Raw genomic sequence first — 21,716 nt, 5'->3', positions numbered from 1 at the left:
GAATATCTGTGACTGTCGCCCAACCAACCGACGACGATAGTCTATATATACAATATTTTATAATAGACATATAGTTTTACAAATATTGAAAAATAAAACAATAAACCCAGCGCGTGGTCCCCACACGCCCGGTCCGCAAAACCAGACGCTGGCCCATTGACGGCAGCATTGTCTCGTTCCGCCGCCGAGCCCGGCCCAGTCCAATAAATACCAGATTTCGTTAAAAAATAAATACCAGATTTAATACTCCTAGAGAGAGAGAGAGAGAGAGAGAGAGAAGAGAAAAGAGAAAAGAGAAAAGAGGAGAGAGCGCCAGCAGCAAACTCCCAACCAAATCCCCAAATCCGCGAGCTCCGCTTCTGATCCGATCGCCGCAATGATGGATCCGGAGATGCTGCGGCTGGCGCAGGAGCAGATGCGCCGCATGTCCCCCGATGACCTCGCCAGGATGCAGCAGCAGGTCGTATCGCCCGCCCGCCCGCCCGATCCCGTCCCGCGTTCTCCCTCTTCGATTCGATTCGATTCGCCGGAGCGGGCGATCCGAGCGGTTTTTGGTGGAGGTAGCTGTAGATCGGGGGGAAATAGCGCTTTCAGTGCACGTTGTGTCGAGAATGCATGTGTGGTGTAGTTGCCGTCGGTTGGACGTAGTTTCCAGTGTAGATTGCATGCGCGTTGAATTGAAGTCAATTGAGGAGTGTGGCTGCTGCCGCCAGGCTGGGTTGGGCTTGAATTGGTTCTGCTTGCTTGATCGGTGACGCCGACGGAATGTTTGTTCCTGTTGTTATAAACAACTTCCTGCTGGTGCGTTGCGTTGACGCCAACGGGAGCGTCGTTGCTGGGTCTTCTGCTGGCTAGTTTGGGCTTATGGGTGGTTAGGGACCGCAGTCGCTTTGCGTGTGTTGTCTATTTGGATAATACTTATGCTTCAGCTGGTGTATGTTCTTTCATCAGTTTAGGCTAGGTCTGCACCCTTTTGTACAAAGTTTGAGTGCATAGAACGTTTAGGGGCGCACTTCGCACTTCCTGTCCTCTTTATTGTTTGTGGCACCCGGTATTTTCCCCCTTTCTTTCTTTCTTTATTGTTCTGTTATCTCTTGATAAAGTGTGCGAGGATGGCATGAAATTGACTATGCATTTGTTGCAACTTGAATAACTGCAGTTGATGTCCAACCCTGACTTGTTCAAGTTAGCATCAGAAAGTATGAAGAACATGAAAGCTGAGGACTTAAAGCGAGCTGCTCAGCAGCTGAATCAAGCAAGACCAGAGGACATGCGTGACATGACCGAGAAAATTGCCAATACTACGCCTGAAGAATTTGCTGCTATGAAGGCTCAAGCAGACGCTCAAATGTCGTACGCAATATCTGGTGCCAAGATGTTAAAGAAGCAGGTTTGTAAAAATAAAAAATAAATCATGCATTGCTTTCTTTTCCTACCATTCTTTGTTCATTAGGATTAGCAAGCTGGTCTGTTCTGATGAAGCTCCAAAATTTTATCATATATGTATAGAATATGCTAATAGCCTAATAGTCCTGTCCGCTCTTTAGGTCAATTGTGCAAAAAATATTGATTAAGCAAAGCAAAGGTAGCATGACCAAAAGTATCTGGATACATTTATTATTTTTGTGCTGACTGGTTCTTGTAATTCAGATGAATGTATTATTTATTTGCAGACTTCTATATGTCAATAGTCTTCTCGCTGATAAAGCGTTGCATCACATCATCAATGTAGTTAATTTGAATAGAGGTTTCCAGGTTTGGATACATATTACCAATTTCCATAATACCACCCTTATGTTTCTGATTTTGTTTGATTTCAGGGAAATGAACTTCATAACCGTGGGCAGTATTCGGATGCTGCTGCCAAATACAAGCTTGTGAGTTCTAACCTCAAGATTTTATCAAAAACAAAAACACAAACAAATCTTGACATGCTTTTTGGAAGACCTGACAGGTAAACTATATGTTCTTTTCTTGATCAGGCCAAGGATAACTTAAAGAGCATACCATCATCAGCTGCGCATACTCTGCAGTTGCAATGCACCCTAAATTTAATGGCTTGTTACCTGAAAACAGGGAAATTCGATGAATGCATAAGCGAAGGTTCAGAGGTATGTTTTAGGTCCTGTAGTATTTTGGCTACCTTTTCATTTGAACTAATTCTTTTGAAACAAGCATTTGAACTAATACTAGGATCTGATATCCTTTTATTTTCCAATAAAAGATACAGTTTGCCATTCTTTAACGAAGTTCTGTCTTTGTCATGGGCCTACTGCAGTGCATCTTATGATGTTGTTTTCTTTTATCATTTGAAGTTCATAATGGATACGAGCTTACTTCCTTAGCAAACTTATTAGATAAAGAGCGTGAATTCTGTAGAAGGCTCCTTTCCCTAAATTTGCTAAATAGACCACAATTGTATTTTTTCGATCTTTTTGAACTAGTAATATGTTACTTAAACTTCATATCATTCGGTATCTTACTACCATGTAATAACTTTGAGTAATTACATTAACATAGCTTTGGCTATTTATGAGCTGTTGAAATATAAATTTGTAATCCTCTTTGAGTTGAGTTTTTACAGAATTTATGTTTTCTGTTCAGTTCCCCGTAGCTCTTCTTTTACTTGACATGATGATTCAGCTATCGAATGGATTACAGGTTCTAACTTATGATTCAAGCAATGTCAAGGCATATTATCGAAGGGGTCAAGCGTATAAAGAGCTAGGAAAGCTGGAGGTAAGCATTCCTTGCCCTGTTTTGTGGGCATGACTATTGGCTTAGTGCAAATCACTTATCTGATTTTCCCTGACTATACTTGACTGGGAGTGATCCTGAAAATGCATTCAGGCTGCTGCTACTGACTTGAGTAAAGCCCATGAAATCTCCCCGGAGGATGAGACTATTGCTGAGGTTCTGAGGTATGGTTTTCTTATTCCTTCACAAATATATACATTTTTTTTTCTGAAATTATCGTATACAAAATTGTTTACCAGCTTTAGTTGTGACACTGTGATATATTTATTTTATGATACAGAGACACGGAAGAAAAACTTGCAAGGGAGGGGGGAGGAACGAACCTGCGAAAAGGTAGCTTCATTGATATTCTTCTTCTGAGCTGCGAGTTATACTGATCTTTTCCATTTCCTTGCTATTTGTTTACGACCATTCATTGTCTTACTTTAGTTCAATTTATTGGTCCTTTGGATGGAAACTCTGGTTGAGGGCTCCTTTTAAGATGGTTTATGATGCATTTTGTGTATATTTGTCTTTATGGCAAAATCAGCTTAATGGAAAAAAGGAATATTAAATAGAAAATAAATCAGAGTTGGACTCAGGTTATAAAGTGAAACATCCCTTTTCACATTAGTTCGATGTGTTCTAATAGAAAAGGGTATCTACTTGGATGCTCTTGGATAGCACTTGGTTTTATGGCAGTTTGACTCACTTAATTCTTTTTGGTGGTGTTGATTTGCTTGGAAGGTGTTGTGATTGAAGAAGTTGTAGAAGATGATACTTTAGAGCCATCAAGCAGTGAAAGAAGTTCACCTCCTGGGTATTCTGTTTCACAACCGCCTGAAGGAGCAGGAAACTCTGGGCGATCGGAGTTTTCAAAAAGCTCAAGAGATGATACTGCTACTATCAGGTGGCATGCCCCTTTGTTTCTAGTTTATACTTCTTTCATCCTTTTTATCTGCGTGTCTGCATATCCAGAGTTGAAGCACTTAAATGTGTTGACATGAGTCATTTGTTTCTACTTCAAATACCCTCACCTTTTGTTGTTTCACCAACCAAATTTTATTGTGGATGCATTCATATTCTGTCATAACATAGTGTTGCAATTATGTTTTTAGGAAATATCAACAATCTGGTCATTTAGTTCTGCAACTTTTTATTTTTGCTCCATAGCAATAAATGCTTATTCTTTGCTGCAAAATGCTTGTTCATTCCTTTCACATCTACTTTCATGCTTTCTGCTGTTTTTTTATGGACCTATCCATGTGGTCTGTTTGTGCATGTGTGGTATCTGCATTCATTGCATTCTATTCTATTCAAAACTAATGAAAATTTCGTGTCTGATTGCAAAAGCTTGAATTCTTTACATAAGTTCACGTTATAATAAACTTTACTCTAATCTTGCATGTGTTCTATTCATTAACCCATTTAATACTTATTTTAATATATTTATAGTGTATTTTTTGAATTGTGTTGTATATGATGGTGAATACTGTTCTTATCCTCGTCAACTATATCAGGTCATCCCAAAATCATGTGTCAAAGAGTGATCCTGAAGTCTTATCGAAGTTAGGAATGCAAGGAATGTCACCTGAACTTGTCAAAACTGCCAGCGATATGATTGGCACAATGAAACCAGAAGAACTTCAGAAAATGTTTGAAGTTGCTTCTTCTTTGAATGACACAAGCTCCGTTGCTCCAAATTTGGGACCTAATATGCCAGAAATGTCTCCAGACATGGTCAAGATGGCATCTGATATGATTGGTAAGATGTCTCCCGATGAACTACAGAATATGCTGAATTTTGCAACTCAGATGGGCGGACCTAGTGGTGCCCCCCAGAGATCAGAGAATAACTTTCAATCTTCATCAAGAGCCACAACGAGTAGTTCACCCCTTAGATCAGAGAATAACTTTCGACCTTCATCATCTCAAACAATTGTGGAGAATCCTGACGAAATATCAAACAACCAAAGGATGGGCCAGTCATCATCTAGTGTTCCCCCTTGTACAGCTGATATGCAAGAAACCATGAGAAATTCTATGAAAGACCCTGCAATGCGGCAGGTAAAAAATCCTTAACCTAAAAATATTGCCTGTCACTATCATAGCAAAATACTGCGCTTTAAGTTTTAACATATATCCTTAACCTAAAAATATTGCCTCTCACTATAGTAGCAAAATACTGTGCTTTGAGTTTTAACATATGTTGGACTTTTTCTGTTTTAACAGATGTTTTCATCCATGATGAAGAACATGAGCCCTGAGATGATGGCAAACATGAGTGAGCAGTTTGGAATGAAGCTGTCGAAAGAGGATGCGGCAAAAGCTCAGCAAGCCATGTCTTCATTGTCTCCAGAGGATTTGGATAGAATGGTGAGAAAACAATTTTACTCCTCTCTCCCTCTATTTTCTGATCTCTCTTTCTAGCTGCACACTCATCCCTCCCCCGCAAGCCATGCAGCTTTTGGCATATATTGTGCTGTATGCTTTTGAAGCACACACTGACGAGCTGCATCATCCAGTATTTTTTATGGGCTGATTATATGGATAGGTTTATGGTGCTTTCTGATTAGCTTTTGGTATTCGGGCTATGCTCTCAGGCAAAACCTATCTGCGGTTTAGCTTCAACCGAAAGCCTGGTTATGATATTACTATATCACAAGCTTGAATCTTTCTGGTTCAATCGTTAACTCTGTGCTTGTCTTTTGCATTCAGATGAGATGGATGGAACGAGCACAGCAAGGGGTAGAAGTAGCGAAAAAGACAAAGAACTGGCTCTTAGGCAAGCGAGGCTTGATCCTCGCTATTGTCATGCTGATCCTGGCCTTCATCCTTCACCAGCTTGGGTTTATCGGCAGGTGATGGCATGGCCTCCAGGGGCGTGCAAATAATTGTTCGACAGCGTAACTGAGTTTCCCCTTGCTAACAAGTAGTTGGAAGCACCGTGGGAAGGCTGAATACGAGAATTCTTTGAATCTGTATCTTTTTCAGAGGACTAGAGGAGTAACTTTGTTTATAAGTTACAACATTCATCTGAATTCTACAAGCAGCGCGGCTTAGAAGGGATCAAGCTAATATTGTTGTGATAACCGGCTGACATGTAATATGATATTTTCTGTGTTGTTTCCGATTTTGCAGTCTTCTTTGTTTAAACATGCGCAAAATGAAGTTGATTTTGTCAACGGTTGTGAGGCGTAGTCCAAATTTTGGGGTTTTAAATCCTGAACCCGCCGTATATGATCTGAAGATGATTGAGCTTTGTCAACGGATGTATGTATTGAAGTTGGCGATACCATACCACCAGATGTTGGATTCCGTCGTATTATGTGCTATGTATTGATGGATGACGAAAAGATCCTCAAGTTTCAAATGGGGGAAAAACAGAGTGAAGATTTTATGTCCCCGGGAGCAACTGTCCGTTTCATATCATTGGCTACACAAAATGAAGAAAATGAAGAAATGAAGAAATGAAATGGATGTGCCATTATAATTTGTTTATCACTTAGCTACGGAATTTATTCTAAAATCCATCTGACGATGGTAAAGATTGGAAAGTTAGTGAAACCATGAAACAAAATAGAGTGGTATTCTGTGCAAAATTCGTAGAATTATAGTCTAGCTTCTTAAACTTGATGGAGTGGGTGAAGGCTCAACTTTTAAAAGGAGCAAAGGAGGTGCATCATCTTAGAAATAGATTATGCAGGGAAATACTAAAGGATCATCTATCTTAACGAAGAATAAGAGGATATGCAAATTATTTTTCAAAAAAGATTGTGAAGAAAAAAACACACACAAAAGAAAGGGCCCAACCGGGTTCGAACCGGTGACCTATTGATCTGCAGTCAATTGCTCTACCACTGAGCTATGGACCCTTGTTGCTACTTAGAAAAAGGATATATACTTTTAACTTGGAGTGTGGCAATTCCTTCTGCAGGGCAATATCCATATCACACCTTGTCACTTTTGAAACGTCTGTCATCTTTTCAAACTCATAAGAATATTAACCATCAAATACTAAATACACAAAAGATGCTTTGTTTAGACACCTTTTGGTTGAACAATTTAAAGCCCGTGCCAAATCCATTTAACCCTTACTCTATTCTGCTCCATCACTTCTGCAAATGGTGCAAGTTTACTAGACCGTGTACACTCTTTCGTAGAATCTTCCATGAAAATTCCAACACCCTTTAGAAATTATAAACAATCTATATTGTTGTTATGTGAGCAGACATCATTCAACCAATCCGCTGCTGTGCACGGGCCTGCCATATGCTAGTTGCCCTATATTGTTGAGATCCCATTGCCAAAAACGAAATTGAAATGTAGCATTCCATTATAGATGTAATTCTAAATTTTTCTAGCACAAATTTGAGTGCCGTTCACTGAACCTTGTGGAAGCTAAAGGCTTGTGCAGATGGAGAGATAATCCTCCAAGACAGATAAATATTTAAATTCACATTCTTTACCTCCACAAATAGACTGATTTTAATCCATGTGCATCCAAATCAACCCTAACAACACTATAACCTCTAGGCAATCCGGCGTAGACAATGTCCCAACAACACATTAAAAAAGAGACTATATTCACTTATTTTCATTATCTAAAAAAATATTTACTTATGTTGATTTGGAAGATTCAATCTACGGTTGACACAAGTAACCAAAATTTTGGCTAGGCAAGTTTTGGGAGGGCAAAATTAGGCACAAAGTCAAACTAGCCCCTATTTTTTTTAAAAAAAAAGCAGAAACAAAATGGTTCTACAAAAGTTCTCAAAGATAAAAATTAAATAACAGACACAGGGCCCAACCGGGTTCGAACCGGTGACCTATTGATCTGCAGTCAATTGCTCTACCACTGAGCTATGGACCCATTTGTGTCATGAAATCAAACATTAGTACTGTTATCCTTTTAATGCGTCTGGCCTATAGTAACCATTTTAATATGGACTTAAAAAAAAAGACCAATACAATTTATAGACACATGTACGTACATACTTACACCACCACACGCACGCGCACAATATTTACTGAAAATCAGAGATACAGAGCTTGAAGATTGACGAAGGCACTACAGACATCTCGCTGTCGACAAGTACATCGTCTATTATTTTAAAAAAATTCTGCCTTCGTGAGACAAGCAAATCTATAGTATGATCCGTTAACAGTAGGACAAGGCATACCCATATTTTCAATTGTCTGGATCAACAATTAGCTCGGGCCCATCATGCCACATAGACTTGTGTCATGCCACTCTGGTTGTTTCGTGCTAGAAGTTGTCCTAAATCTGGTGGATGAAAATATGTTTTTTCTTATTATATATCCTCTAGAAAATAGGATTCACAATTCACAAAATGGGTCGGTAGGAGCGATGATGGTTATTCATGGAGTGGATATAATGGTGACCGATGAGCGTCGGTAGGAGCGGTTCACCCGTCTCTTCGAATTTGGGTGAACAGGGATTTGTGCTCCTGTTCTAATGTGCTGTAATGCCGTCAATTTTGCGTTTGAATCAAAAGCAATGGTCCGGATCCTCTCTTGATTTGAAACACTTGTTTGAAACACGAGAATTTCCACACAAAAAAATCTCAGAGTTTTTCAAATATCATATTCAGGCAGAGCTTTGATAGGTTGTTGTATCGATAGGTTGTTCAATTAGTTAACTAACTGCTTGTTGTATTTCTATTGTATTGTTTTGATAGGTTGTTAATTTCTCTTCAGTTTGTTGCTTGTTGTATTCTTCTTACGAGTTCATAAGGGGCAGTAGCTTCTCCTAGTTTATGGTTATTGTTTGCTCCATATTCTTCCTCTTAATATAATGATGCTTAAAAAAAAAGCACACGAGAATTCCATAGTACGGTCATGTTTGACATAGCTCTAGATCCTAGCTCCATTTTAATCTGGAATTTGTAGGCTAAAATAAAGTGAATTAAATCTCTAATTTTAGTCTAAAATAGAAATAAGATAATTCATTCAAATAATCTCGATGTACTCATAGTTTCAACTCTAAAAATTCTTAAAGTTAGGGATACATCTTCAGCTACAAAAATTATTATAACTAGAACTCTGTCAAACAAGTCCTACCTTATAGAGATTTTCCGCTATGGAAAATAATGATGAATTCGTCAAAGAATATGTCCTGAACATGCTCATTCGCTACAAAACTTGGTAATCACATGTTTACGCTTGATTCCGCGACTCTCTCACGTCACATGCTACATCGATAAGTCGATTGAAAATGAATTTTCTGATCCATTTCATGTCAACCTCCTCTAGTCCTTAGTTACGACAGGATGAAGTCATGATGACTCCACGTAGAGTGAAGTCATGATGACTCCATTATGAGCGGTTGGATCGTAAATAGATGAATAAGGTTTAATGCCACATGGATAGTGAACAGTAAGTCCAGCACATTATTTCTATGAACAGTACAATTGCTACAGTATTTGACTCTATGTTGCTGCAGGACTCTCGCATGTTACTGTATGTCCCTAACTTCACACTTGGTTAGAGGGCAACAGAAGGGAGTAGTAGTTAAAAAACGCGACAGCCCTTTTAATCCGGATAATCTTGGGACGATTGCTACTCCTTACGATAAAAAAATATATGATATTTTTTATTTTTCACGGTCTTCGACGTGCAATTTTGATCACTATTTTCTATTAAAATATGGTTATAATATCTAATAAAAATATAATATTATAAAAATATTTTTCAAGATAAATCTGTGAGTATGATTTGTATGTTTACCAACTAAATATTTCGGAAGCTATTGATAGTTAAAATTTTAAAAATTTAATTAGATCTTAATTAAAATGTCAAATATTTATGACAGTAGGAGTATAGTTTTGGGATATGTTCGGGGTCGGGACACTCGATCTGTCCTTTGTCGATTTTCTCCTGTACGGTTTCGGTTGGATTAGCTCCGTGTCGAGCGATCTGCGAAAAGGTGTGGATGTTGTGGAAATCTCATTTATTTTTTTGTCATTTTGATCGGGGTTCCAACGAGAGAACTGATTTGATTCTCATGTAGAACAATTAATATGTGCTAGTTAGCTTGATTTGCGAAAAATTCCGCGTAAAAATGATATCTTTTGGCGTTTGGGTTGCAGGAATTTGTCCGTGGAGGCGGCTGCGTCTTTGATCCAATCCAATCAGCTGTTGTCGGACTGGTGTAGAGTGATCGAAAGAGAGGGGAAGATGGAGGGTGGGGTGAACAGAAGGCGACGATGGAGAAGCTCTCGTCGGCGGCGGGGTTCAGGTCGCCTGCGACGACGCCTGCAGCATCTGCCTCGAGCCCTTCTGCGACAGCGACCCCTCCGCGGTACCACTCCTACAACAGCCTTGTTGCAGGAAATCTTTGGATTGTGGCTTGCTCGGACTCGTTGGCGCTGTTCTTGTTTCCGCTTGGCGCAGGAGACCAGCTGCAAGCACGAGTTCCGCCTCCAGTGCATCCTTGAATGGTGAGAACTGAGAAGAACCTGCTCTCCTTGCCTGCTCAGCTGCCATTTTGTGATGTTTCCTGCAGTTCCTTGACTGTAGTAGGATGATTTTGTTGCTATGTGTGTTGCTAGGACTTGAATCTGGATCAAGTAGCATGCTACTACTACATAATCTGTGGGATTAAAGCGGGGTTGAACTTCTATCTACTGCATGATTTCGTTAATCGGCACCCAGTGAGATGAGATGTGGTGGGGAGATGGATTGAGGACCACACTTGATCTGGAGATTGTGTCGCTGTGTATTCATTCGTAATTTGGATGAGTACTAAATGTACACTAATCTGAATCTCTTCCCATGCACACTAAATGTAATTTGGATAAGTTGCAATTTCTGCTCTGAAATGTTTGGTTTTTAGTTTCTAAAATTGGTGTGTAGTGTCTTGTGCTTTAGCCTTAAATACATTATGATGCATTATAATTTATCTTGTAGGTGCCAGAGAAGCTCCCAGTGTCCCATGTGTTGGCAGGCAATCAGCATGAAGGACCGACCCTATGAGGTAGAAATTCTGCTATAGGTATGCCCCAACTGAAATTCATTTTTCATTTACAGCTTGGTCTCACTTGTATTTCTTACTTACTGCAGCCAATAGCTCCTTGAGACTGTTGAACAAGAGAGGAATGTGCAAGAAAATCGTGCACGCACAACAGCTGTATTTCGTCATCCACTGCTCGGAGATTTTGAGGTGCAGCATGTTTGCAATTCACATTTGGTGTCCTTCCAGTAATATCATCTCTAACTATATTCCTTTTATTTCGTTTTCTTCTTGATTTCTTTCTCCGTCCTTATTCTTTTTATTTTCTCTCATATTCAACAGCTTTTCTTCGAGGAAATCGCGAAAGGAAATGGGAGAGAATACCGTCCTGAAGGTAATAATCTTGCCATTCGTGATGAGAACCGTGAAGTGAAACCGTTGAAACGCTAAATTGAACAAAAATCTCTTCACGATGAGAATCTGAATCTGGAAAAAAGCCCTTGACCATGGTCTAACATCTTGCCCGCTGATATGTATATACACTCAATTCCTGCACTACTACTGATATCGCTATTTCTTTCAGGTACCGGTTGGTGCAGATGATGCTGAACTTGAAGAACGTATTATGCAACACTTGGCTGCTGCTGCAATTCGTAGGTCGTACCGCCATGTTAGAAGAGAAGGTCGCCACAGCAGATCGGCAGTACATGGCCACCCACAAATTCTAGCCTTTTCAACTACTGAGGCCACTTCTGGTGATTCGATGTCTTCAAATTCACAGCAAGAAGGGGATAATGAACATTCTTCTGCTATAATTTCTGCTCGCCCAATTGCTCCTGTGGCTGCTACACAAGAAACATCTGTCAACACATCTGTGCATGACACTACTTTGGTTAATGGCTCTGTTGGGTCAAATAATAGGTATTTCCTGCAGACAGTGGCGGACCCAGAATAAAAATAATCGGGTTCGGATGTTCTATTTGTTAAGCTAGATGGTGTTCTATAGATCTGATACATACGATAGATCACTGAAAAACGAAAAATCACCCGATGTCCTGCGCACCCCCAAGCCTTAACGTCGGTCCGCCCCTGCCTGCAGAATAGTGGCCTGCATGGCTACGATCTACATGTATCTGTTTGCTTTCCATTTGCATGGGGTTAACACTTGCTACATGATGATCTGGATCAGAGTTTCCAGGAATCAATCTTCTGCTGTCAGCCAAGATGGAGCTGGACCATCTGACTTGCAGTCATTCTCAGATACACTCAAATCTCGCCTACAATCAGTCTCAACAAAGTATGCTTCTACAGTTTACTCCTTTGAACATTAGACACCTGTGGGAGAAAAGCATTATTAACTTACATAAGCGTCCACCATTCTTCACAATACCAGGTACAAGGATTCTATAACAAAAAGTACGCGGGGGTGGAAGGAAAGGTGGTTCACGCAGAATAACACTATATCGAATCTTGGTCAATGCTGGAATTGCTGCTGTATCTCGCATGATGGAGCGACCGGAAACACGAGATGGAACATGACCAACATCTACTTCACCAACTAATATTCATTCTACTTCAGACACAAGGGAAAAATGCAAAACCCCCTCCAAAAGTCACTTGTATTTTGACTTTCCCCCCAAAAATTATTTTGTTGTAAAAAACCTCCCCAAAATTTGATTTTATTGTAAAAAACCCCCAAAAATTAAAAAAATAAAAAAATCATAAAAAATTCTAAAACAAACTAGAGACAATTCTAAGACCTTCTGTGAAATTTGTTTTAAAAAATAATATCCTTTACATCATATTTCATAGAGAGAAAGTTTGAAAAAAAAAAATATGCAGCTGCACCCCAAAAATTGCTACTGTTGTAAATGACACCTCGTCTTCAACAACTTGTGTGTCAAGATCAGGTTCTCAATGAGCCATTCTACTTCTGGTTATGAAGTACGGTACGAAGCAGATGTTACATGCAAAGTTGCTGTTCAATAAATGTTTTTAGAGTAAGAGTGTGAATTCCGTATCCAGGGGTTCCAGCATCTCCATTAGCGGACTCAGCATGTTGCAATGTTTCAAAAATTCGTCAAAAAATCATGTATGTAGTACACATAAAGTTAAGTAAACCTGCAAAAATTTAGTGTTAAATTCATCCTAGATGTCATCAAACAAAATAGACAAGCAGACAATCTAGCATTGTTCATAATGTGCCAACAGTACCACTTGTATATTTTTTGAATCTCGATATCAATTTGAATTTGTGGAAACATTGCGACATGTTGGATTTTCGTCACTAATGGGGACACCAGAACCCCTTGCCACCAAACAATTTCCCTTAGAATAAATTATGCTTTTCCTGTGCAAATGAAATTGTTGTTAGTTAATTTGGATATGCATCACAAGAGATCATAATGTTATTCTAGTCCTATCATATGTCAGGGATCAAAGTTTACATAAGGATATTGTCCTGCACTATCGTATATGATGGACTGGGAAAATAATTGGTCAAGTCTTTCCATATGATTTATCAAGCATATGCCACAATAAGATACCATCACTAGGGAGATGTACCATCATATATAGTGCTTTCCAGAAAATCCAACTATACAAACTTTGAACTAATAAATAGATGGCGTGATTTGCAGCCACCCGCTACTTCATCATTACCTGTATTTCCTTCTAAGTTCTGTGTATTTTGCTTTCTGAAAATTTTAGACACACCACGTAAATTTCAATGAAACATTAAACGGAGATTGCTTTAAACTATCAGTTTACCACAGATTGATGAAGGGCAAATTTCTTTTGTATGTAGATTATGTGTTAAGGTAAACACATGTCGGGAGGATAGACAGACGGCGTCGACTGTTAGAGGAGGGATTATACTATAGATTAGAAATACTTAGAATATTGGATGAGGCATAGGAGAAAGAAACTGAAAGCTAGATTAATTTCTCTTTCTTAATTGATTGATTAATTATGACTGACATCGTGTATATATAGTCGGCCAACCAACGTATAAAGAACTAATTCAAATCTAACTCTAACTTATCTATTACTCTTATCTAATTTAAATTAACATATATCTAATCTTATCTCTAATTGAATCTAATTCAAACTAACAAACCATTCAAACTAATTCTACAGCTAACTAATCTATCCCGTGCTACAGTAATACAATTACTGTTCACTCGTGTGAACATTAGCTTCCCAGTAGTTTCTGCGCCTACCATTATGGTCTGCATTTAAGGGCTCATTTGGCAGGGCTCCAGATTCTCCTAGAAACGTTTCGGTTTCAGATTCTTCCTGGAAACGTTTCTCTGGTGAATCACCTTCAATTTTCTGAAAACGTTTGGCAGGGATTCTGGATTCGGATTCTTGAAGAAAAATGACCTGAGTGATTCTAGAAACGGGTGAAACACCATTTTAGGTGATTCTCCTCGTAGTGTTAAAAATGAGAAACGTTTCAGGTGATTCAAGGTGAAACGTTTCACGTTTTAGTGCGTTTGGCAGGGATTCTAGAGAATCACCAGAGAATCTGAAACGTTTCTTGCAACCAAACGGGGCCTAAGATGTAGAAGGTCATGGTCTTCCCTTTTTCTCGACCATTGTGTGGTCCTTTATTTTCTTTTTTCCACAAAGCTTGAAAACATTTGTGTTTTTTTTCAGGTCTAGGATGTCGTGTCCCAAATTCTATAATCGTGTGATTAAGCTTAATCATGTATTATTAGCGTCATAATTAATTTCAAGATAAATTATTTTGGCGCACTAGAGCACTTTGTTTGAAATTAATTAGATGAGAGAAAGAAATTCGGGAGAGAAAATAATTAAATTCGTAGTCAAACGGACTTCTCTCTCTTATATGTGGGCTCACCGGCCGGCCCCACCATCTCTCCCTCCTCTTGGGCAGTAGCCACACCTGCTCCCTCACTCTCCCACGTGCTCCTCTCTCCTCTCCCAACAGGCCACACCTCAGGGAGCTACCCCATCTCTCCTCTCTCAAGCACTCTCTCCCTCAAATTCGCGCTCTAGGAGCCGAATCAAGGTATGCATATGGTACTATTGCGATCACAAGCTCATAAGATTCCCATCCCTCCAATTTGTTTCCTCTTTCCCGAAGGATTTAAGCTGGATTTGATGTTTTTTTGGTGTTTAGGGTCGAAGGATTTAAGCTGGATTTAAGCCAGATTTCTTCATCTCCCGAGCGATTTCCTCCATTTCCTTCTTCAACCAACGGTCCTCAAGCTCGGCAAAACATCTTAGGTGAGTCTACTAGGCTCCCATGGCATGGATACGCGAATTGGTTGGTCGAAATCCAAGAATTTGGAGTTAGAGTTGAAGTTCATGAGTTCTTGATGAATTAGAAGCAAGAGCCGAGTTTTGGTTGATTTTGGCGTATACATATTGTCCTACGCAGTAGAGGAAGTCAATGTGATGCTCTAGGTCCAAGTCCCCACTCCAAATGTCGCTGAAATCATCGCCGGTGAGCTCCCAAAGTGCCCCCGGCAACTTCCAGCGGTCTAACTACCACCCCAAGGTCGGTCAGACCGCCAGGGGTCAAAACCCTCTGCACGAGGGTGGTCTCACCGCGTTTTCTATGGTCTGACCGCTGTATACCCAGACAACATAGTTACTGTTTGCTAAAACTTGTAAAATTCATAATAAATTCTCTATAGCTCCAAAAATTATGAAACAAATTTTGTTGGTTTCATAATAACCTGCTCTACCTATTAAAAATATTCCCAGCCATGAAATAATGAATTAAATTTCTGAGATTAATTAATTAGGTTAAAACTTCATTAATTCACAGTTAATTCATTATAAGTCCAAAATTGATGAATCTAATTTTGCTAGTTTTCTTATGACTTGTTCTATCTAGGAAAAATATTTTCATACATTATATGTATATTGTGACATATATTTGCACTTCATTTATACTCATTGCATTGCACGCGTTATTCTTTTTAGATATCGCCGAACCGACGATCCCGGCGAGCGAGGGCGATCCGGAGGCACCCCACCTTTGTGAGCCAGTGCATCAAGGAAAACATCTATCATATTGCACCGGGTTAACTTGAAATCTAAAATGTTAAATATGCTTATGTATGTATGCATGTGTCGCCGGGTACCCTTGGGTAGAACCTAAGCCGTTGCATTTCTTCTACCTTGGTCATCTATTCGTGTATGTTCCTTGTAGCCCAGAGATAATGTTATCTCTAGGTGTAAGCTCGACTTATATACTTAGCAATGCATTAGGTCATCGGTAGAAGACGAACGGCGGTGTACTCCGTTGTTCGCGAGCTTAGGGTTGCTCCTGTCTTACAGTTATGTTTATGGTTACAAATACTTGATGTCGAGGTGGTTGATATGTGGTGGTTGGTTGAGTGGTGAGTATGAGGCGAGGTGTGAGTAGTGCTAGGAGGGTGTTTAGCCTGTCTGGATGTGGAGTTCTCCTGGGTAGGACGGTAAAGGAAAACCGGGCACCGTAGACCGCTTGCACCGGTTAAGCACCGATCGTCGGTGTGGTTGACTTTAGCACTTACCTTACTCACCACATGCCGATCTAATGGTAAGGCGAGATGAATACCTTCGCAATTGTGACTTTGTGGGGCCTAAACAACGACGGTGTGAGCGTGTGGGCTTATAAGCGGTACTAGTTTGCTTCGAGAGTAGTTCTGTTACCGCCAAATCGAGCGTTGCATGTCGCACACGGTTAGGGCTGGTTGAGAAAGGTTGTCACGGGTACCCCTTGTGTGCACTTTAGCGGGTAGCACAAGCCTTATGGTCTTCATGTCGTGTGGATCTAGGAGTATCCCCTGCAGGGTGTAAAAACAGTTTGAACTGCCGCACTCTCGGTTATGAGCATGTCTATCGCTTATTTGCACCGGTCGTAGAGTTCTCTTTGTGGTTTGTGGATGATGGCATGAGGTTGATGGCTAGGCATGTGATTTTGGTCTGGGCATGGTTGTTGGTGGTTCGAGTTGACACTTGTTCACATTGATATACTTGTTGTTACTTTTACATATGCTCAGTTATTGGTTATGACAGGGTAGTTTCATATAAGTTGGTTAAGTTAGTTGCTCACATCTATATCTAGGATGCTTACTGCTTAATTAACTTAACCATGTTTAATTCTTACTACCAGCTTAATGCATGATCTTTGGAGTCGGGAATATATATATCCATACCGTGTAAGACTTGCGAGTACTTTCATACTCAGGGTGCTGCCCTTAAGTTGTTGCAGGTTCACAGGTCAGTGAGGAAGAGGCGGTGTTCGGCTACTTTGTGCCTGCCAATCAGGGTGGCGGGTATGAGTAGCACACTCTACTCCGAACTCAGTGTTTTGGTATAGAGCCTAAGGACATGTGACTTCATATCCTTTTGTTATATAGTTTTCTTCCGCTGCGTAGTTATTCTTTCCTTTTAATGTAAATTATGAAAATAGCTGCATGTTTAAAGACTTGTAATATAAATGATAATTACCTCCTCTTTATTAAACTGTGTTGTGATGAATATGTTCGAAGACATGTGTTCCGTTCCTTGGGTACAAAACATGTGTCGGGACTACCGGAGCGGTATTTTGATTAATCATCTAGGTTATGATTATGTTAATGATCCGTCTGATAATTAGTTCGAATACTGTTTGGTCAGATCCTTATACAGGATGAGCCTGTCTGTTGCTTCAAAATATCATCTTCAGTAGGACTAGCTGTTGCTTCAGTTGTCTGAAGCTTTCACGTGAACACGAAGGAGACACCTTGTGTGTGGTTCCTTTTGAACCTTCACATGTATCTCGTGAAACATGTGCATGGATGTAATGGACTGGCTGGAAGAATCTATTTACAGATGGTTGTGCGACACCCACCACACATATACTTTTGGTCTTGTTTGTTTCGGTACAAATCTGCAATGCTAAGGCATATTATAAAAACAGACAAATAAAATACAAAATTAGTGACGAATCGTAATACGATCCGTCATTTATGTTAAGTTATAAGTGATGGGTCACAATTTGATCCGTCTTATGAGTGGGGAAAGGTAACCTGTCACTGATGTCAGGTCATAAGTGACCCGTCACACTTTAATAAATGATGGATTAAGTTTTGACCCGTTACTTATGACTAATTATTAGTGACGCGTTTGGGTGACGGATGCGGCACTCATCACCTATAACGATTATGACTCATCACTTTTAAGCTTTTTTCACGAAATGTGTATTCCTTTGAGACCATTTCATCCGTCAAAGAAACTTGAAAACATCCTCTCTTGTGCCTATTTATCCTCCTAATAGAGTTGCAGAAGGAACATGAACTAAGCAGAACTGATTGTTACCGGTGAACTTTGCATTCATCTCACTTTTGTAAAATATCAGTATGTATCCTATTCAGTACATATGTTTGCATGCCTTTTCTAGTATAAGAGCACACAATGGACAACAATGGAGTGCATGGACATGAATCATTTTCAAAAAAAAAAAAAAAAAAAAAAACGGTGGACATGAATGCCAAGTATGTCAGACCCAGGTAAGTTATAAGTGTAATGACCAAAATGGCCCCTTCTTCCAGAATTACCACCAGCTGATTAGCTGAGCATTCACTTAGTAAGGTTGCAATTCATCACACCACTTAGTGTCACCATCTTTGCACATTTTTGTTGCGCTTTGATAGGGAAGTCTTCTGTATCCAAACACTAGTCAGTTCAGGGCTGAGATTTTTCTTCAGAAGCAGCAAACACTAGATTGTTGTATTGCATTAGTGATCAGTCTATTTCATGATTAATGTGTGCCTCAAATAATAATTAAATCTAATAAAGCAAACAAAAAAAACTCTCTTTATATGCAACCATGAAACGTTGCTTCTTGTATCACACTCTCCAAGTCTCGAGGCTAAGGCTTTTACATCTCCAGCAATGGAGCTCACACCAACATTTTCCATGGCAATGGCATTGGTGGCCATCTTCGTCGCCGTCGTCCTCAGCTCTGTCGTCTGGCCACGCGGCCGGCGTAAGGCGCTGAAGCTTCCTCCGGGCCCGCGGGGTTGGCCGGTGCTCGGCAGCCTCGGCGCGCTGGCGGGCGCGCTCCCGCCGCACCGCGCGCTGGCTGCGCTCGCGGCGCGCCATGGCCCGCTCATGCACCTCCGGTTCGGCTCCTACCACGCCGTGGTCGCCTCTTCCGCTGACACTGCCAGGCTCGTCCTCAAGACGCACGACCTCGCCTTCGCCGACCGCCCGCGCACGTCCGCCGGCGAGATCTTCGCCTACGGCTACCTCGGCATCTTGTACACCCCGTACGGCGCCTACTGGCGCATGGCGCGCAAGATCTGCGCGACCGAGCTCTTCTCCGCGCGCCGCGTGGACTCGTTCGAGCGCGTCCGCGCGCAGGAGATGCGCGCGCTCGTGCGCGGCCTGTTCGAGTGCACTGGCCGCGCCGTCACCGTCAGGGAGCACCTGGAGAGCGCCACGCTGCGGAACATCCTCCGCATAACGGTGGGGGAGAAGTGGTCTGGCTGCTACGGCAGCGCCGACGGCAAGGCGTTCCGGCGCACGCTGGACGAGGCATTTGCGGTGACCGGAGCTGTGAGCAACGTCGGCGAGTGGGTCCCGTGGCTGGGCTGGCTCGACGTGCAGGGCTGGGTCCGGCGGATGAAGCGGCTGCATGAGCTGTACGACCGATTCTACGAGCAAATCCTCGACGAGCACGAGGAGCGACGGCGGCAAGCTGGTGCCAGCGAGTTCGTGGCGAGCGACCTGGTGGATGTGCTACTGCAGCTCGCCGAGGAAGATAGGCCGGAATCGGAGGCCAGGCTCACTCGCAACGGCGTCAAGGCGTTCATCCAGGACATCATCACCGGCGGCACGGAGACCTCGGCCGTGACCATGGAGTGGGCCATATCGGAGCTCCTCCGCCGGCCGGACGCCATGGCGGCCGCCACCGACGAGCTGGACCGCGTGGTCGGCCACGGGCGCTGGGTGACGGAGCCCGACCTGCACGACCTCCCCTACATCGACGCCGTCGTGAAGGAGACGATGCGGCTTCACCCGGTGGGCCCTCTCCTCGCCCCGCACCACGCCCGCGAGGACGCGGTGGTCGCCGGCTACGACGTCCCCGCCGGCACGCGCGTGCTAGTGAACGTGTGGGCCATCGCGCGCGACCCGGCGTCGTGGCCCGACGCTCCCGATGCGTTCCGACCGGAGCGGTTCTTGGGCAGCGGCAGCGGCGCTGTGGACGTGCGCGGGGCGCACTTCGAGCTGCTGCCTTTCGGGGCCGGGCGGCGGATGTGCCCGGCGTACAACCTCGCCATGAAAATGGTGGTCGCCGGCGTGGCGAACCTGGTGCAAGGGTTCGCGTGGCGGCTGCCGGACGGGGTGTCGCCCGCGGACGTGAGCATGGAGGAGCAATTTGGGCTGTCCACGCCCCGGAAGGTGCCGCTCGTCGCCGTCGCCGAGCCCAGGCTGCCGGCGCACCTCTACGCCGCCGCCGACTGATCGGGCTTATGCTTCACAAGATTGGCACGTACATGTCACCGATGAATCTCTCACATGATTCATGAACTTTAAAAAGGCCTAGCAACCAGATTCAATATGGTTACTGTTATATCTACTATATAAAAAATAAGTTACTCAGGTTGCTATGAGTCACTTTTTCTATTTACTATTCTCTTATCTAATTAAAAAATCTGTAAAACTTAAATAATTTATACATTTTTTTATCCACTCTGGTCTCTTCGGCTAATTACCGCTATGGATATATGACATATTTTACTAATAAAAATAAATGAAAAAATTAAGTAAGAAATTAGCGGATAATCATTTTCTGCTTTTTCGGATCGTGTCTGAAATCAAACTACAATATTTCTCAACGTATTTATTCAGCGACGCTTTTATGATATATTTACATCTTCATACCTTAAGTTTTTGTAGGATATTACTTCTACTAGATTCTTTTAAACAAAACAGTCCATCACAAATACGTGCACTAGGTTATTTTAAACAAAACAACAGATTTCCCACAACGGTATGCGCGTGAGGTGCCTTATCCTGCCGTCCTATTGCTTTATGATGCGTGCAGTAGAGCTGGTGGAGTAGCTTTTTGGCTTGGAATTCTTCATCCATTCACATGCAGATGAGCAGGGCGTGACTCGTGAGGCGAGGCAGTTCTGAACTGCCTGGTGTTCGAGTCTCTCTCTCTCTCTCTCTTCACTTCTCACCATTGACTCTCTAGCTAGTCTGTAACTCTCTCTCTCTTCGTCTCTCTTCTCCCTTCTCTCTCTCTCTCACAAGTGAATCTATACTCTCTCCCCTCTCACATTTTCTTCTCTCACCCAGCAGCATATGAGTTCTGGCACGGCGCCACCGGATGTGCCATTCCCCGAGCACGCAGCCTCTGGCATTACACGCCTCAAAGAGTTCTGGCCATGGTCGCCAGCGGCTGGATCTGCACCCCTGCACACCCCTCGGCGGTTTAGTACTTGGTGCTTACTTCGTACTAGTACTCGGTGAGAAAGAACCGTAATACTATAGCATATATATATATATGCTATAGTATATATTGTTCCAGTATGTACTAATGCTATATACAATGTAGCATACCATATACTGATGTAGGGAAGCACTGATGTATGCTCTAGGGCACCCGACTGAGAAGGAAGGGAAATTTCCCGAACGTAGTGTATACACATCGATTATCTGGACCGTTTGTACATTTTCCGCATCAATTTTGTTAAACTAAACAAAAGTGTTGAAAAAAGGATGGATTTATAAATGTATCTGTCAATGCAGCTATATTCCGATGGAATGCGATAGTATTACGGTTTTATCAACCACACTTTTCGGTGTTTTTGTATGGTGTGTAAGTGTTCTGGTTTTTTATACGTTTGTTCCAGTGGGATGACCATACTTTCCGGTTTTTTAATATTGTATTTTTTTATATATTTATTCTGATAGGATGATCACACTTTTTGTTTTTTTATAATGTGTAAATGTTTCGGTTTTTATAGTTTGTTCCGGTAGGATGATC

The 21,716-nt window shown here is 41.8% G+C and overlaps 2 protein-coding genes, 2 non-coding genes and 1 pseudogene across 5 annotated transcripts; 3 read left to right on the top strand and 2 right to left on the bottom strand.

Moving 5' to 3' along the window:
- Positions 1 to 259: 259 nt before the first annotated feature.
- LOC133890624 (outer envelope protein 61-like) lies at positions 260 to 5,892 on the top strand. 2 transcript variants are annotated; one of them, XM_062331088.1, is made up of 11 exons: positions 260 to 460; positions 1,160 to 1,390; positions 1,821 to 1,877; positions 1,983 to 2,111; positions 2,662 to 2,739; positions 2,851 to 2,921; positions 3,038 to 3,090; positions 3,484 to 3,646; positions 4,257 to 4,803; positions 4,969 to 5,112; positions 5,455 to 5,892. In XM_062331088.1, the coding sequence occupies exons 1-11, from the start codon at positions 377 to 379 to the stop codon at positions 5,599 to 5,601; spliced, it is 1,704 nt and encodes a 567-aa protein (XP_062187072.1). In that variant the 5' UTR covers positions 260 to 376; the 3' UTR covers positions 5,602 to 5,892. The 2 variants fall into 2 exon arrangements, with proteins under 2 accessions (XP_062187072.1, XP_062187073.1); XM_062331089.1 differs by lacking the exon at positions 260 to 460 and adding an exon at positions 503 to 1,051.
- Positions 5,893 to 6,539: 647 nt separating this feature from the next.
- Positions 6,540 to 6,611, bottom strand: TRNAC-GCA (transfer RNA cysteine (anticodon GCA)). Its single transcript has one exon. It is a non-coding gene; the product is annotated as a tRNA-Cys (tRNA).
- Positions 6,612 to 7,537: 926 nt separating this feature from the next.
- Positions 7,538 to 7,609, bottom strand: TRNAC-GCA (transfer RNA cysteine (anticodon GCA)). The gene has a single exon. It is a non-coding gene; the product is annotated as a tRNA-Cys (tRNA).
- A 1,230-nt stretch (positions 7,610 to 8,839) lies between these two features.
- LOC133891259 (E3 ubiquitin-protein ligase RHF2A-like) lies at positions 8,840 to 12,700 on the top strand (annotated as a pseudogene).
- A 5,849-nt stretch (positions 12,701 to 18,549) lies between these two features.
- LOC133889930 (trimethyltridecatetraene synthase-like) lies at positions 18,550 to 20,323 on the top strand. Its single transcript, XM_062330351.1, has one exon. It carries the CDS (start codon positions 18,611 to 18,613, stop codon positions 20,183 to 20,185), a length of 1,575 nt encoding a protein of 524 aa, XP_062186335.1. The 5' UTR covers positions 18,550 to 18,610; the 3' UTR covers positions 20,186 to 20,323.
- The last annotated feature ends 1,393 nt before the right edge of the window (positions 20,324 to 21,716 follow it).

Source organism: Phragmites australis, chromosome 14 (genome assembly GCF_958298935.1).
Source record: "Phragmites australis chromosome 14, lpPhrAust1.1, whole genome shotgun sequence".
NCBI classification, from domain to species: domain Eukaryota; kingdom Viridiplantae; phylum Streptophyta; class Magnoliopsida; order Poales; family Poaceae; genus Phragmites; species Phragmites australis.
Note: the sequence above shows the minus strand (reverse complement) of the source record. Positions and strands in the feature narration are given on the sequence as shown.

Excerpts from the sequence above, each read along its gene's own strand:
- LOC133890624 (XM_062331088.1), top strand. The coding sequence starts at position 377 with ATGATGGATCCGGAGATGCTGCGGCTGGCGCAGGAGCAGATGCGCCGC. Across the intron at positions 461-1,159 it reads TCGCCAGGATGCAGCAGCAG|TTGATGTCCAACCCTGACTT; the intron begins GTCGTATCGCCC and ends GAATAACTGCAG. Across the intron at positions 2,740-2,850 it reads AAGAGCTAGGAAAGCTGGAG|GCTGCTGCTACTGACTTGAG; the intron begins GTAAGCATTCCT and ends AAATGCATTCAG.
- LOC133889930 (XM_062330351.1), top strand. The coding sequence starts at position 18,611 with ATGGAGCTCACACCAACATTTTCCATGGCAATGGCATTGGTGGCCATC.